Here is a 17,471-nt window from a genome sequence, read left to right on the forward strand (position 1 = left end):
ATTACCATAAAATACAAGAAGCAGCAATAACAAAGAAACAGTATAGGTTTGTCAAAATTAACCTGACTTCCCTTTTGTGTGCGTCAAGAGGATATTGCAAATATAGAGTATGTAGCATTTGAAAAAGTCTCTCAAACTATTTTTTGTGGACAAGATGTGGAGAGATATGGGTCACACAATAGTAGTATTGTTAAAGGCATCCAAAATTGGTCAAGTGACCCAACCTAAAGAGCAGTTGCTGATTTGTAAGGAGATTTTCAGTGGAATGCCTTAGGGATAAGTAATTGGCCCAGTGCTGCCTAAAATTTTTTATCAGTGACTTAAATAATGGCACATGTGGAACGCTTATCAAAATTTGTAGATGATACAAAGCTAGAGACTTCTGGGTCACATGAATAACAAGATGGAGATCTAAACAATTTTTTCCAATCCTTACAACCTTCCAGACTTCTCCAAAAAGGAATTATGCACAAGAAATAAAGCATTTTCAACTGTCTCAATAGTCTAAGACACTAAGAACGCAAATGAGGTGGCCATTCAATGACCTTAAAAGCAGGGATGGCTACTCATCAGCCCTGAACATGCTCCTTCAGCATGCCCTCTCCCATTACCCACCATGCTATGACAACAAGACTGCACAGTCCGTGGACTTTAATAGAACTCTACTATACCACCACCACCCCAGTACCAAAGAAATTCAAAAGACAGAAGCTTGTTCTTGCTATGAAAGCAGCTCTCAGTGCAGTAGATTTTTGTGTCAAAATACAGCCCAGTCATAAAGCTGAGGAACAGAGAGAACAGTAGCAAGATACATGGGTGGCTATGTACTATTCCACTAATTCTAAGAATAAGAGTCCAGAATACAGCCGGCGTCAGTTTTGTGTCCCCAGAAGTCACTGAAGGCAGAATCACCCTGATTTAGAATGGTCTGAAACTGCTTTGAGGTGCAGCCTCCAGGGAAACCACACTCAAAAGGGAAGGAGTCAGAAAGGGAGAAAAATAGGGACAATAAGAAGGAAAAAAAGACTGAAATTACCAAATATCTCAGGAAGAAGAAAATTCAGTTAGAGACCTTGAGCATAAGCAGATAAACCTTCAGAAAAGATAATAATAACAGAAGAGAATATGGTTTCCAGGTCAGGTAAAAGAGTCCAGCCACCTATGAATAAATGTTGTAAGACGACGGAAAATGAATCAACACCAGATGAAACAAGGCAAGCATGATTAGCTAACAATAATAAATGACAAAGTCATCTAATATTTGTTCATCTAATCATATGAGAGAAGGAAGTATGCATTTGTTAAGTGCCTACTATGTGCCAGGTGCCGTGCTAAATGCTTTACATATATTATCTCACTTCATCCCAACAGAATATAAGCTCCTCGAGGACAGAAATGTTGTTATTACCCTATCTCCAGTACCTAACACAGTGCCTCGCACAAAGTGGCAACTTGATTGATTTGTTGCATGATTGATTAATTGACCTGCCCGTGGATACATAGCTAGTAAATGGTAAAGGTGGGATTTGAATCCAAATATTTCTTTCTGACTCCGTTAAGTCTAACACGGTAACATGCTGCCTCTCTCATGGTATGGTAATGAAGTGATGAGTTCCCTCTTACTAGAGGTCTTCAAACAACTTCCTAGGTATGTTGTAGAGGGAATTCTTTTTTTTTCAGGTATAGATTGGACTTTACGGCCTCTGAGATCCCTTCCAACTATGAGGTTCTGTCAGTTATTATTTAGAGAGGCAATTCCCTAATGTAGAAAAAGTTTCATTTTGCACAGGTAAAGAAAATTTTCTAATCTGGGAGTTCCCTATGCCCATGATCTCACTCCCTCTGAAATCCTGTAGCAATTATCAATACTAGTCATTTGGTATTTTGCCTGTGCTATCTTATATCATTCATTATCTGTTATGTATGCTCTGTCCTCCAAATTCAATTATAAGCCCTTGGATTCTTCTCCATGTTTCCAGCCCCTAGCCTCAACAAAAAAATTAACAATTAATGGTGATGATGAAGTTAATGGAAAAAGAGAAGGGAAAGGAGGAAAAAGAGAGGAAGAGAATGAGGAGGAGAAAGAGGAGAAGAAAATGAGGAGAAAGGGGAGAAAGGGAAAGAGGAAAAGGAGGAGAAGAAGGAGAAAGGGAAGGAGGACAAGGAGAAAGTAAAAAAAATGAGTGAGAGAGAAAGAGTGAAAAGAAGTAGAAGAGGAAGGGGAGAGGAGAGGAAAAGCAGAGGAAGAAATAATCTAATTACAACTCTGAAAATAGATTTATACAGTCTATTTCCACTACTGGTGAAAATAGCTTAAAAGGACAGGTCGTTCTGACAATGCATCACTAACATCTGTTCTGTATATTAATAATGAAACATCTCTAAATCGAGTATTTCAGAATTGTTCAAGGAATGAATGAATGAATGAATAGGAATGAGAAAGTATGGATTGAGCATTTACTAAGTGCTACGTGTTGGATGGATTTATATAGCAAAGAAGTCTGAGAATTATTGGTTCTCACATGCTTTTTATCGTTCAGTCATGCCTGACTCTTTGTGACCTTATTTGGGATTTTTTTGGGGGCAGAGATACTAGAGTGGTTTGCCATTTCTTTCTCTAGCTCATTTTATAGATGAGAACACTAAGGCAAATAAGGTTAAGTGACTTGCCCAGGGTCACACAGCTAGTGAAGTCAAATTTGAACTCAGGAAGGTGAGTCTTCCTGACTTGAGTCCCAGCACTCCATCCACTGTGCCACCTAGTGGCTAAGATTTGTTTTTCAGTGAACTCAAAATAGCACTGCATTGAGACTCAGTGTGTGCTAAGCTTCAGTATTACAATATAATACCCACTGCAAAGACAGTGGGAAGTAGATGGAGAAACTATAAAGGACTCGGTGTGTGCTAAGTTTGAGTATTACAATAAGATACCCACTGCAAAGACAGTGGGAAGTAGATGCAGAAACTGTAAAGGGCTTGGTGAAGCTACACTTGCATCTGGCACATGGAAAAGAACTCACCTGGGGAACTGAATCCACTAAAGACACCTTTTAGGCTGGAGCCATGGAGAATAATTGACCCAACAATACATGTCTTTTAACTGATCTCCCCAAGAAAGGCATCAAAAAGCCATTTATAACAGCTTTAAATCAAGTTATAAATTTGCATTTCAAGTCTCAAAGTTCATGTTTTAACAAAATTCTGCAGGGTCTCGTGTCTGACTTACAGCTTCCAAAACACTCAAGAATGGGGAAGGTGTGGAGACAGAGAGAGAAACAGAGAGCAAGAGAGTGTGACAGAGATAGAGATGGAGAGACAGAGAGACAGCGGGGAGACAGAGAGAGAGAAAGAGACAGAGATGGAGAGACAGAGAGAGAAACTCTACAAGAAGAAGATGCATTCCAAGCATGAGGAACGGCCAGTGCAAAGACAGAGATGAAGTGTTGTTTGTGAGGAATAAAGAGATTAGTTTGCTTGGATTTTACTGTGCAGAAAGAGGAACAATGTCCACTGAGGTTGGGGTGGGGGCCTGGCTGTGTAGGGCAAGCTAAACAGAGGAGGTCATATTTCAGCTTCAAGGCAATAAGGAACCACTGAAGAGTCGCGTGATCAGATTGAGGGAAATCATTTTGGCAGTAATGAGAAGGACAGATGACTTGAGTCAGGAGCCCACTCAGGAGTCTGTAGCAATAACATAGGCGAGAGGTGACAATAGGATACAGTAAACAGTTATTAAGTATCTATTATATACCAGGCACTGTGCTAAGCGCTGGGGATAGAAATAAGAAAAATAAAGAGTCCCTGCCCTCAAGGGGCTTCCAATCTAATGGGGGAAGACAATACAGAAAAGGAAGCCGGAAGGGGAGGGGAGAGTACCAGAGGGTACTTGGCACAGGAGGATGATGAAGGTGATAGTGGAGCTGAAACCAAGCAGAGCAACCAATGGCAAATGAAGACATGGCTGGCTGGTATTTTGAGTTTTCTTCAAAGGGAGGCATTGGGAGGAGGTTTTTGCTTTACCCTCCAGCCCTCTGATCAGAGAGGCAGAAGCAAATGAGGGTACTAATGAGGTGTGAGTAGCAAAGGTGAGGCAATCTCCACAGTTATGGATTTTCCGGTGATAAGTTTTCTGGATGGGACATGATGAAGATGATGATGGAGTTGAAACCAGGCAGAGCAGCTGGTAGCAAATGAAGAGATGGCTGGCATTTGGAGCTCTCTATGAAGGGAGCCCTGAATTAAGGTGGTCGCTAAATGGGTGGCAAGAAAGAATCAGAGGTAAGAGATACTAAGGTAATAATGGCAAGATCTGGCAGCTGATTCGATATATGGGGTAAAGGACAAGGAGTCCGGGATAATGCTGAGATTAGGAATATGAGACACCGAAAGGGTGGTGGTGCCTTCAACATAAACAGGAAAGTGTGAAGAGAGTAGCTTAAGGGGAAAGATAATGAGTAGCTTTATATATTTGGAGTTTAAGTTATATCCAGAATATCCCCTTTAAAATAGCGAATAGATAATTGGTGATTTGGGACTGAAGCTCAAGGGAGACACTAGGGAAGGATTTATAGATAATAATTAACTCTTTAAGATTTACAAAGTGCCTTACAAGTACATCTCATTTAATCCACACAACCCTGTGAGATAGGTGCTAATATCATCTCCATTTTACAGATGAGGAAACTGAGGTAAAGACAAAACTTAAGTGTCTTGCCCAGGGTCACACAGCCAGTAAGTAAATTGAGGCAAGATTTGAACCCAGGTCTTCCTGACCTCAGGTCCAGTGCTCAATCTACTGTGCCAACTAGCTGCCTAGATCTTCACAGAGATAATGGCAAGACTCATAGGAAGCAATAAGGTTACCCAGAGTATGGAGGGAGAGGAAGAAAGGACCCTCAGAATCTTGGGGAAAATCCACAGGTAGGAGATGTGAAATGGATGGTGAGTTAGCAGAGGAGATTAAGAATTGGTTAGACAGGTAGGAGTCAAACCAGGACAGACCAGGGGCACAAAGACAAAAACAAATGAAACGAAGGGACAGAGGATCCAGGAAGAAAAGTTGGTAACAATATTAAGTGTAGCTTTGCTCTTCTGTTGGCTACCAAGTAATCAGGCCAAAGCTAAGGTCCAGGCTCCAATTCCCAAACAGAAGCTCTTTTTGCCTTATCACCAGGGGTGTGCTGATAAATATTTAACAACCGGCTCTCTGGGGGAAAAGTATCCATGGCATAATTTAACATATAATCAGCTTCATTAACATTTTCTCCATCATTTAAGTCTAGTCGATCAACAAAACAATAAATCAAGACCTGATTTGTAGCATTTGGTGATGTCCAAGGTATAACTGCTCAAGCCTGAGCCTGTAGGAGCTAGCTCCAGCATATCCCTGCTCAGCACCACAAAGCTAGAATTGACCTTCTATCCTCAACCATGGAAAGAAATGATACAAAATCAAAGAATATGCAGTTGTAAGGCACCATGGAGGCAATCTAGTCCCACCTTCTATGCAGTGCAAAAATACTTCCACAACATCTCTGACGGTCATCCAACATCTTCCTGAATACGTCAATTAATGAGGAATTCGCTAATTAACCAAGGCCACTCTTGCTACTCTAAATCACAAATTTCAGCAGGACATGGGACCTGATGACCGCAATGAGTTGGCTTTCAGTCAGCAAGCATTTATTAAACATTTATTATGTGCCAGGTACTGTGCTAAATGCTGGTGGCAAAGTAAAACTAGCATGAAAGCAGAGCAAACGGGTATAATTTACCTCAAAAGGGATTTAGATTACATTTGAAGATTTAAAGAATGTCAGACAGTAAAAGCAGCAGAAAACTGAACTAGAAGATATCAAGTAACTAGCTCTGTGACCTCAGGCAAGTCACTTAACCCCAATTGTTCTGCCAAAAAAAAAAAAAGATGATATCAAGTAGTTTCTTCCAATCCTATAATTCTGAGAAATAGCAAGGAACAAGGAAGATAATTCCCAGGCTCTTTCCCCAGGTCTCAGGGTAACTCTAGCAAGCTCATAGCACTTCTGTATGTATCAATAACCATAATTTGTGGAAAACCAGGGGGAAAAAAACTTTGCTTTTGGAGAATTATTGAGCTTCTTGGGCAGTCGCCCCTTACACTGAAAAGAAAATTTGTTTCTGAGGTGATTTCAGAGAAACCAGTTTGGGGTATAACAGGAAGATGATCACCAACCTGACCTCACAGTTAACACCGTGATTCACAGACTCATACTTGGATGTATTATCATGGTACTATAGCTGCCCTGAGATATCCTTCAGCAAGGTATGATTTAGAGGATGTGATATTCTTAGAACTAGCTTGCTAAAGGATAAATTGGGCAGGAGGGGAGACCAAAAGCTGGTTTTCCTCCTCCTGCTCACTGACTAATATCTTTCTTCTCAGCCAATATTTATCAAGCTCCAACTTGGTGTTACAGTGCTGGGCTTGGGGTCAGGAAGACCTGAGTTCAAATCTAGCCTAAGATACCCTAGGCAAGTCACTTGACCTGTGTTTGACTCAATTTTCTCAACTATAAAATGAGGATAATTTTGTTGTTCAGGTATTCTTCAGTTGTGTCTGACTCTTTGTGACCCCATTTGGGATTTTCTTGGCAGAGATAGTGGGGTGATTTGCCATTTCCTTCTCCAGCTCATTTTACAGATGAGGAAACTGAGGCAAACAGGGCTAAATGACCTGCCCAAGGTCACATAGCTAGTAAGTATCTGAGGCCAGTTTGAACTTAGGAAGAAAAATCTTCCTGTCTCTAGGCCCAGCATTCTATCCATTGTGCCATCTACCTGCCCAAAAGGGAATGATAACAGCATCTATCTCCCAAGGTTGTTCTGAGGATCACATGAAATTGTACTTGTAAAGTACTTAGCACAGCGCCAAGCACATGGTAGGTATGATATAAAGCCTTGGTCCTTTCCTTCTCAGAGTACTAACCAATGAATTAAAGATGATGTGACAACACAGGCACGCAGAGAACATGGCCTAGGTGTGCCAATACACCTTGAGGCAAGCCTTGCCATTAGCCATTCCCCTGAAGGAAATAAAATTTTAAAAATAAAACCCCCAAAGACATCAATAACCTAAGATTGAAAAAAGAATAGTGTCAGGAAAGCTGAGGCCCCAAATCAAAGAATTTCTTCTGAGGCAGAAAAAAGAATCAATAGTCATGTTGACTTTAAGAGTATGCGGGCACACTCATGCACACATGGCCCAGGGTCCATGGATGCCTAGATGAGACATGGTCCTCACTCTAAAGGTACCTGCCATTTTCTTTGGAGAAACAGTGCGTAAATGAAGATATAACTAATATAAGCTATGTTTATTTACTAAGTGTCCAATGAATAGTGAAAGAAATTCCTGCTGTAGGGGTTCAATGTAGGGAATGATCACTGTGACCTGAAGTCCAGGCCCATAGCTGCAGCTGAATAAGAAGAGGGCTTGGTTACCACAGCCATCACCTTGGTCTCAGACTGCATATTCACATAAGATCACCCATCTCTTATACATATGACTTCATGCTTCCTTCCTTCCTCAGTGTTTTCCTAACCTTACCTGGTATGGACCAACCTCCACCAGATTTCAGAATTATTTGCCCTCTCATTCTATTCACAACTGCTTGTTTAATCCTATAAACCAGTTGCCTTTATGAACCCTGGGCGGGGGGGGGGGGTGTTATTTATCTTTATATTCCAGCTTTCTATTAACCTGTTTGGGTCTCTTCTTAGATCAGAGTCATAACTAAGGAAAGGTGATCATAGCTTTGACCCAGGATGCTAAATTCAAAGAGTACATGCTTGAGCAGCATAGAGACGGCAGAGTGTAAAATGTAGATAGCAAGAATAATGAGTTCAAATAATGAGGCATTCAAATATGGCTGAGGGTGAGTTCCTCCCCCACCTTGCCTTGCTCTCCCCATTCAATAGCCTCTGACTGCTAGGGTCTCTATCTCCCCTCAAATCAACTGAAGATAATCACACCACTTGCCCCCGCCTTGGTTTGTGGCCCTTGCCACAGTTACAAAAATGTCTAGTTACAGCTCTTTGGGAATCATAAAAATGCTGCTACTTGGAGTAGATGGATGAATGATAATGGACAATAGAGTGAAGGGCTTTGCTTGCTTTCTCTACCAAGGAGAATTATATCAAATCTGGGAATGAATGGGGTGGGGGGAATGCTTAACTGGTAGTTGAAAACCAAGACCAATAGGTGGCAAGAAAATCCCCAGCTACTCTCAATGAGCTCATGTTCAGAGAAACTACATCCCAGGATATGGAAAGAATTAATAGATGTAACTCCTGAATCATTTTCAGTAATCTTTGAAAAACATGGCCAATGGGAGCAGTGCTAGAGAATTAGAAACAAGTAAATGTTGTGATTTTGTAAAAAGCAAAGAGCATGAATTCTTCATTCTGAACAATAGTGAGTTTGACCAGAATGTATTATTAAAGGGTATGAACATTTAGAAAGGGAAATGGTACCCACTGAGAAGCAGCGTTGCTTCATCAAGAACAAGTCATGCCTGACCAACCTCATTGCCTTTTTTGAGAGGATTGCTAAACTGCTGATTAAATGAAATGCTATGTGTAAAGTGTTTAGTATAGCGCCTGACACATAGTAGGCACTATGAAAAGATTTCTTTCCTTTCCTTTCTGGAGTGGGAGAACACTGTAGGCATAGTATATCTGGGTTTTAGGAAGGCATCATTTCCTCCTTGTAAGCAAAAAGGAAAAATGTGAGCCAGATGGTAATATCGAAGAATTTCATTGGCAACAAACCTCAGCGGTCATTGATTCCAATCCCACTAAGAGAATCCCCTCTATATCATCCCCAATAGATGATCATACTTTGCTTTAAGACCTCTTCCAAGGGGAAACTCACTGCCTCCCAGGGCAACCTATTCAACTTTTCCTACATCTCTCCTCCCCTTCCCTCTCAGTTTTCCTTAAGAAATCCATCTTTACTAGATACCGTCTCTTCTTTTCCTCTCACTTTCAGAAACCTTTTTACAATCCAGCCTGATCATTCAATTGAAACTGTTCTTTCCATAATTATCGATGATCTTTTAATTAATATCTCTAATGGACTTTTCACAATCCTCATCCTTCTTGACTTTTCTGCAGTTTTTTACATTGTTCATCACCCTCTTCTCCTGGGTAATTTCTCCCCTTTTCACTTCCATGGCACTTCTCTCTTCTTGGTTCAACTTCTATCTGTCTATTCCTTCTCAGTCTCCTTTGCCGGATCTTTACCCAGATCACACTGACTAACTATGAGTTTCCACCAAGACTATCCTGGACTCTCTCCTCTTCTTCCTCCATACTATCTTGCTTAGTGATCTCATCAGTTCCCAGGAATTCAATTATCATCTCTATACAGATAATTATGTGTATATATACATATACAAAGAAATGTGTACATATATGCATTATATGTATTGTACGTACACATGCATGTATATGCATGAATAATCTTTCCTGAACTCTAGTCTTGAATCACCAGATACTTTTTGTATCTCTTCAACTGGATGTCACATAGGCTTCTAAAAGGCAATATGTCCAACCAGAATTTAGTCTTTCCCCCCAAACTCTCTCTTCTTTTTAGTTCTTTGTACCCATCCCACATATCCAATCTATGATTGAGTCTTGTTTCTACCTGAACAAAATCTCTAGTATATATCCCCTTCTCTAAGCCACACTGGTGTAGGCTTTGTCATGATCCCATACTTGGACTATGGGCAATGACCTTCTGCTTGGTCTCCATTCCTCAACTCTCTCCCCACTCTAACCCAACCTTAGTTCAGCTGCCAAAGCATTTTTCCCAAATTTCAAGTCTGACCATGTCACACACACTCCTACTCAGTAAACTCCAGTGGCTCTCAAGTGCTTCCAGGGTCAAATATAAAATGTCCTGTTTGGTATCTAAAGCCCTTCATAATCTGGCTCTTCCTGCCTTTCCAGTAGGTTTAGACTTTACTCCTCTCTATGTGTTCTATGATACAACTATGCTAGGGTTCATGATGTTCTTCACACATGACACTCCATGTCCCACCACCATGTCTTCCGCAGTTCCTATCCCCTATGATGAGATGTTCTCTCTCCTCATCTCCACCTCCTAGCTTCCCTTTAAAACGCCACTCAAATCTTACCCTCTGTAGGAGGAGGCTTTTCATCAACACCCCAGTTGCAAGTGCCTTCCTTCTGAGATAACTTTCCACCTCCTCTGTATATATCTTGTAGGTAGGTACCTAGTCATTTGTATACCATCTCCCTCATTAGAACGTGAATTTTATGACTGCAGGAACCATGGTGTTTTTCTTTTCCCTTTCTTTGTATCTCCAGTACTAATCACAGTGTCTAGAATATAGTAAGGGCTTATTGTTCACTGACTGATATATAGATCTAAATATTAGCAAAATTGTATTTGTATCAAGTATAAATGTTTCTGTCTCTCAGAATTTTGGATCCATTGCTCTTGTTTCTGTTACTTGGTTTTACATAGATCAAGTCCAATCCACATGAAAACTTTTCAAATATCAGAAAGGAACTCCCATGTCTCCCCTAACTCTTCTTATCTATAAGCTAAACAAGGCCATTTTCCCCTCCTGATCTTAATGGCCTGGAAGCTCCTTATCAGCTGGGTCTTTCTCATCTGGATATCTCCACCTTATCAATATCCTTCCCGAAATCTTATACCCAGAACTGAGTACAATAATCCAGATGTAGTTTGATCAGGGCAGAATACAACAGGAGAATCACATTCTGTCTTCCAGCCACCATAATTCTCTTAGTTCAACCTATTAGCTTTTGTCTTCACCCCAAAATACCTTCATACAGATAGCTAGATTTGGGGCTGGTTCAATGGTTGGCATCAAAGAGTAGTGGCCATCCTGTTTGGAGGTATCTAGTGGAATGTACCAGGTGTCTCTCAATCCTGTGCTGTTCAATATTTTATCATTGTCATAAATAAAAGCATAGAAGTAATACTAATCAAATATGAAGATTTTTTAAAGGGTGAGAGAACATGTTAAAATGTTGGATCACAGAATTAGGAACCGAAAAGTACTTGAAAGATAGAACAAAAGGGTCAATGCTAAGAGGACTAAATTTAGTAGAGATAAATATTAAGTCTTACAAACGGGTTCAAAAAATCAATTGCTCATGTATAGGATAGTGAGCCCCAGAGAGTTAAATTTGGAGACAAATATTCTGGTTTTAAATTCTGGCTCTATCCATTTTCCTGTTTTAAATTGTGCAAGTCACTTAACCTCTCTAGGCTTCTTTTTCCTTATCTGTAAAATGATTAGGGAGCATTGGACTAGATAATAAAATAATCATAGATGTAGAGCTGTAAGGGACCTCAGAGGCCATCTACTCCAATCCCTTCCTTTTACAAATGACCTATAAGATGCTTTTTAGCTATAAATCTGATCCCCTGTTCACTAGAGCTTGATTTTTCCTATTGCCTCTCCAGAGAAGAATATTCTGCCAACAAACCTAAGTGCCTATAAATGACCCTGTCACGAAAACTTTACCAGCCCCTATCCCACCTACCACACACTAGGACTTGTCCATTGCTGGAAACCTCCATATGGTGTAAAATATTACTCAACTCTGGATAGCTCTTTATAAGGAAGAATATGTGATTGTTGTCACTTTTGCTTCTGGAAGGTGGGTGAGTGGGAGTGAGGGGGAGAGTAGTAACTAAGTCTTATAGTCACGAAAAACAAAGTGAAGGCAAAGGACAACCCACGGTAGTCATTAGGATATTTTCTTCCTGTGTGGATAATACATGGTTTCATTTAAATAAGAAAAAAAGCTTCCATTAACAGTATTTAATAGCAGCAGCTTAAACACTTCCCAGCTCCTAGCTGTTAAGACAACTCCAGGCACTTCACGGGTTGCTTTTAAATTACAAGTAAAAGCAGTCCTGCAGAGCTAATTACCAATATACCTCAGAGTAGGTCTTACCAATGGTGCTGGGCTAGTGTAGGGAGAGGTCTGATGTTAAGTTTCTCCGAACTACAATAACTGGAGTGCCAATTAAGTGGAAAGCTATACCTACTCACATGTCAAACCTAAGCATGGAGACAGACAGGATGGCTTTGCAGGGACCACAGGGGAAAATGAAGGGGAGGAAAAGAGCTTCAAAAGATATCCTTTGAAAGAAGGATCCTACAAAATCAAGACCTGTTTTTGGGCTGAGTTCTGAGCCTGATACTCAAATACGTTGAGTTTCCAGATACGAAGTTTGAGGGCAGAGGCCAAAAACAATATCAACCAAGGCAGACCACTGAGTCACCCTAGGAGCAGAGTCCTATCACATTTTCTTGACCACACTTACACTTAATACCACCTATATTCCAGCTGTAACCACAGGCTCCTTGTGAATCTCACAGGACTTAATTCTAGCATAAAAGTCTGGCAATGCTTATAATAATTTCTATTAGCATCTTCCTATGGCAATGAAAGATAGTATCTTGAAATTGACTATTCTTGATGACTTATTACAGCTTTGTGGCCGAAATTCTAATGGTTTGTAGAAAACTAATATTGAAAATTACATTTGTGAGCCCGGCAAGAGTAAACATTAGACAGGATGATTTCCAGGAGAGGCTCGTCAGGAGATGATCTGAAATATAACACATTTTGGAAACCAGGAATAAAAATAAGTGAGGGAGCCAAGGAGTTGCTTTATCATTGTTAGTGCTAATCGCCATAGTTTGTCGTGTAATATAAAAGTTGTAGAACATGAGGACGCAGAGGAAGCAGCCTGTAAAATTGGAGCCAAGAAGCTGGTCGAGGAGTCGAGAAGCCCGGGGTTCAAGACCTGCATTGACTATGGCCCTCAAGCCCTCAGTGCCCCAGTCACTTCTTTATGGTTGTAAATTGCAGATAAGTTGCTGATCTGTGTGGATGGAGTCAAATCAAGAAAAAAAAAATGCATGACCCAGAGTGGATAGAATGAAGAATTTAGAGTCAAGAAAATTTGTGTTTAAATTCTGCTTTTTAACATTTACTAGTTGCATACCACTTCTCTGTGCATGAGGCATAGAGCTGCCTGGGATTTTATCTAAGTCATAGTTTTTATCTAAGAAGAGTTGTTTTTTCAATTGTTGAAGAGTGAGCTCCCACACCTAAAGGCCTGCCACAAAATCATAGTTATTTCAAATAGAAAGACACTGTGGATTAGTGTCCCTGAAGGCAGATAAAGAAAATGAGACAAAAAGTAGCCCAAGGAGTTGTGGTCGGAACTTTAATCAAATATTTTAAGTGAGAAAATGTGATACCTTAGAAAACTGATGCATGCACAAGATAGCTAGATCAATAAAATGCCAATTAGCTGACTTTTAATGCATCTGTGCTATACAGACTCTTTTTTAATGCATCTGAGCTATATATTTTCCCCTACAAATAAGTCAATTCTTCCAATAACTCATAATATTCTAAGCCACAAAAGTCCTTATTTAGAATTGGAACAGCTTTTCCACATGAAAAAATATATACTAGTATCCCTATAAGGTACATACTAGAACCCTTGTGGAGTATTTATGGGAGGACAGGGGACAAAAGCTACAAAGTTATGGGAGGGTGTGATCTGCACCCATGGAGGAAGTGTACACATCAGTGAGGTCAGATTACCAATCTACCCAAGAATCAAAGAATTATTGTACAGCCATATGAACAGTCACAATCACGCCCCACCCCCCATAATTCAGACAAAAAGTCCATACACTTGGTAGCAGAAATCCATGTCTGGGGGCTATGATGCCATAGAGAAGCTAACTGATAACAGTTCCACCAGGAAGTCAGTGTAATAGATTGAAACTGAGCCTGGTTACTCATTGCTTAGCCAGTTGTCTAAGATACTTCTATCCCCCCCCACCGCCCCCCACAGATGCCAACCAAAGCAAAGAATTTTATCTGTATTACTAGGGCAAATTATAGCTGCTGTGGCATAGACTTGGTATAACTGGCTACCCAAATACTGATACAGCATTATTTTAAAATGAAAAAAACCTAGAACTTTGACTTTCTTTCCATTTTAATCCTCTAGTGATTTTATTTCCTCTTAAATAACAAGTGGCCATTTCAAAATAATTTAACAAATGGAAGATTTGCTAAAATCATAAATCTCAAAGACACTATTTTGACTTCCATTTGCATTTTACATTCTCCATATGACAGAGTTAATAAGTCCTCATATACACTTGTACGATTATACTTGTCAGGGTACTATGAGTACTAAATTTAAACCAGCGTCAACTTGCTGCTGTCCAATGTTCTAAACCCCAAGCACACAGATGACTTTATACAAACCAGATCACATCACTGGTTCATCTTGCCAGCTACTCTGTCTACAAATATCAAACCAGAATTTTTTTTTTCCTGTTAGTTAAAAAGGATAAGAAGAGCCCTATGTAACCTTTTGTGTTGTAGTCCTTAAGGAAAGGTTTCTTCTTCTGAAAGAAGTAGAATGTCCAGTGGCCCATGTCTAGTGGGGTATACAGCCTTTGATCCATTACCTGCACTCTCCATAAGTTCTAACACTTAGGAGCATGCAACAGCTGCTAAGTTTAGCTATGAAGTCATTGTACTAAGAGTGTTTAATTATATCATGTGCATTGAGATATTTTTAATGTTAAGCATACAACAGAAATCTTACTCTCCTTAGCAACCATTAAATTACAGAATGTAAAACAAAACAAAACTGCAATCACACTTGGAGGGCATATAGAACTGTTACAAGATATTGGTTGCAATGAGTTGGTGCATGCTATAGAAACCATGAAATCATTTCCTAAATTAAAAAGCCCCCTCATTTGTTTTCACAACTGCCTACTGTTACTAGCTCCTACAATGAACTCTCAGCTTACCAAATGTCGATTTAATATCTTATGAAACTTCCTACATCCAGGATTGCAAAAAGCTATTACAAGTAAGCAATTCTTGACTTCCTCACTGGCTGAGTGAATCTCATTCAGGAGACACTTTGCCATCTCTGAAGCAAAGTCTTACCAACATTACCGATAACTCATATTTTGCAAAATTCTGCTCCAACACTACTGCAGGCTAATAATATACATTGGATAAATGAACAAAGACCAAATCAAAATTAGCAGGTATCTCCTAAAAATCATAGAGCATAAAGAATCTTTGTCCCATGCACACCCAGGGCTTTTAATAAACTATTATACAATGAAGGGGGAAATAAAGGTACTTTAATCACGGTGAATGATCCAAAAGGAAAACGCGAGTTGACCTGTAGTATGTAGTCTATGGTTTAGAATGAAGTTCGCATGGGTGTTTAAATTGCCAGCTTCGGTGTCCTCTTCCCTCCTACCCGCAGTCTAAGGGGTAATAAGCAGTCAATAGCAGACCGAACTGAATGATTGGGGGAAGAAAGTGAGTTTTCTTTTCTTCGGGACACCCGCACCCCATCCCTTTCGCGTTCTGAGAGTGAGGGAGCTGGCGATCCTGGCTGTCCCTGTGAGAGCTGGATGAAGTTTCTCTTGCCAGCTTTATTGCAGTGTATTTCATGAGTCCTCTTCCTCCAGCGATGTGCTGCTTTGGAGGAGGGGGCGGTCTGGGAGTTGGGAGTCGGGCAACCTCTTCTCCGTCGCCTGGGCTGCCCTGCCAACCGCGTCACCAGTGCTGGCCAGCGGCCCGGGTGCCCAGCTGTGCCTGGGACACAGCTGGTACGGCAGTGGCGGCGGCGGCTGCGGCCGCCGCGTCCCCGATGCCTGGCAGGACCGAGCGCACCGAACGGCGGAACTCTTCGTTCTTCCAGGTGTAGAGCAGCGGGTTGAGGGCGGACAGAGAGCAGCACAGAAGCCAGCTGGCCGCCTGCAACCCCCAGGGGACTGGCAGAGAGAAGCCGCTGGCTAGGCTCACCCACACGAGGGGCTGCGTGGCCAGCAGGAAGACGCAGCAGAGCAGCAGCACGGACAGCCCGTTGAGGCGCCTCTGTGCCCGGCGCGGGTGCAGAGTGGGCGGCAGGGGCTGAGCCGCTGCTGCGGCCGCTTGGGGCACCTGGTGCGGGTGAGGGGGGCCGGGGGCACTTGGAAAGGCGGCCGCGGCCGCGGCACAGCCCGGCAGCTGGTGCAGCAGGTGGAAGTTGAGCACGCTGACCCGCTTGACGCTCACCCGCACCCGCCGCACGATGCCCAGGTAGCAGTGCAGCAACAACGCCGTCTGAGCCAGCAGCGCCAGAGCGGCCAGCAGCGCCGGGTAGTGCACCTCTGGGGGCACGCGACCTGCCGGCGCTTCCCAGGGCGGTAGCAGCAGCACGAGCCCCAGAGCCAGTGCCCAGGACAGTGCCAGCATGCCTGCCGTGTGGCGCCGCTGGTACAGCACCTGGTAGGTGGCGGGCGCCCGCGTGATGAGCAGGTAGCGGTTCAAAGCCACCAAGCAGTGGGATAGGAGGGACACGGTGAGACCGAGGCCCAGCAACCCGCCCCGCAGAAGGCGGTAGCTGCCCCCAGCGCCGTCCCACCCCCCTGGAGGCTCGGGCGAGGAGTTGGGCAGCAGTCCTAATACGGCCTCCTGCGGCATCCAGAGGGCGCACACGCTCAGGTCAGCAGCGCAGCCGTTCACAATGAAAGCGTTGCTAGTGGTCTGGAGCTTTCGGAAGGATGACACCAGGTAGATGACCATGCCGTTGGCCAGCGTCCCTCCGATGGCCAGGCCCGAGTAGAGGAGGGACACGGGAATCCGACGTCCTGCCCACGAGCCCTCCTCTTCGCACAGCAGTAGCAGCGACCCCCCGGCACTGGAGGTGGTGGTGGACGTGGAGGAGCTGTTGGTCATGCTGGCTTCCACTTTCACCCCCAGCTCTTTAACTTTGACTTCTTTCTGAGGGCTCCATTACAACCAGCACTGTCCTGGAGGGTCAACGAGGGTGGCGGTCCACCCTCTACCCCGCTAATCGAAAGGCTGTGGAAGAGCGGACTTTAGGTGGAGATCTGGGGAGGGGCAGAGAGACTACAATTTGGTAGGTGAGCTTAATTTCTGGTAGCAGGTACCTGCTTCAGAAATGTCCCCAGAGCAAGGAAAAAGGGGGTTCCTGCTTTCAGTAGGAACGGGGCAAACAGCAGCAGTAGCAGAAATAACCTTTCTCCTTCCAGTTGGAAATAATGCCAGCTAGAGCACCCACTTCCAGGAGCCAGCAAGTATATCCCAGCTGGGAAAAATGCCCAGATGGAGTGTTGGGGTGGGAGTGGGGGGTGGAGGGATAGGAGATACCTTGCTCTCAGGCCGGTCCTGTGCCGAAAGTAACAGAGGAAGTGATTCTCTAAAGCACCTTATCCCAACAGCAGCATCTATGGTCCCAGGAAAAATGCCATTGGAGAAGTTCCACTGGGATCAGTGCCAGGAGCATCCCCAATATTCACGAACTAGGCACATGGTCCAAGGCTTGGTAGCAACAGCAGCAGCAACAAGCA

General features: G+C 42.6%; 1 protein-coding gene across 1 annotated transcript in view; it reads right to left on the reverse strand.

The window, feature by feature from the left end:
* Positions 1-16,837, reverse strand: part of GPR88 (G protein-coupled receptor 88) — a 53,676-nt gene extending 36,839 nt beyond the window's left edge. Inside the window, exon 1 of the mRNA XM_036766179.1 lies at positions 14,453-16,837. Within this exon, the coding sequence (XP_036622074.1) occupies positions 15,673-16,836 (1,164 nt within the window). The 5' untranslated portion in view covers position 16,837 and the 3' untranslated portion in view covers positions 14,453-15,672. The remainder of the gene's footprint in view (positions 1-14,452) is intronic.
* Between the last annotated feature and the right edge of the window lie 634 nt (positions 16,838-17,471).

This window comes from Trichosurus vulpecula, chromosome 7, assembly GCF_011100635.1.
Source record: "Trichosurus vulpecula isolate mTriVul1 chromosome 7, mTriVul1.pri, whole genome shotgun sequence".
NCBI lineage: Eukaryota > Metazoa > Chordata > Mammalia > Diprotodontia > Phalangeridae > Trichosurus > Trichosurus vulpecula.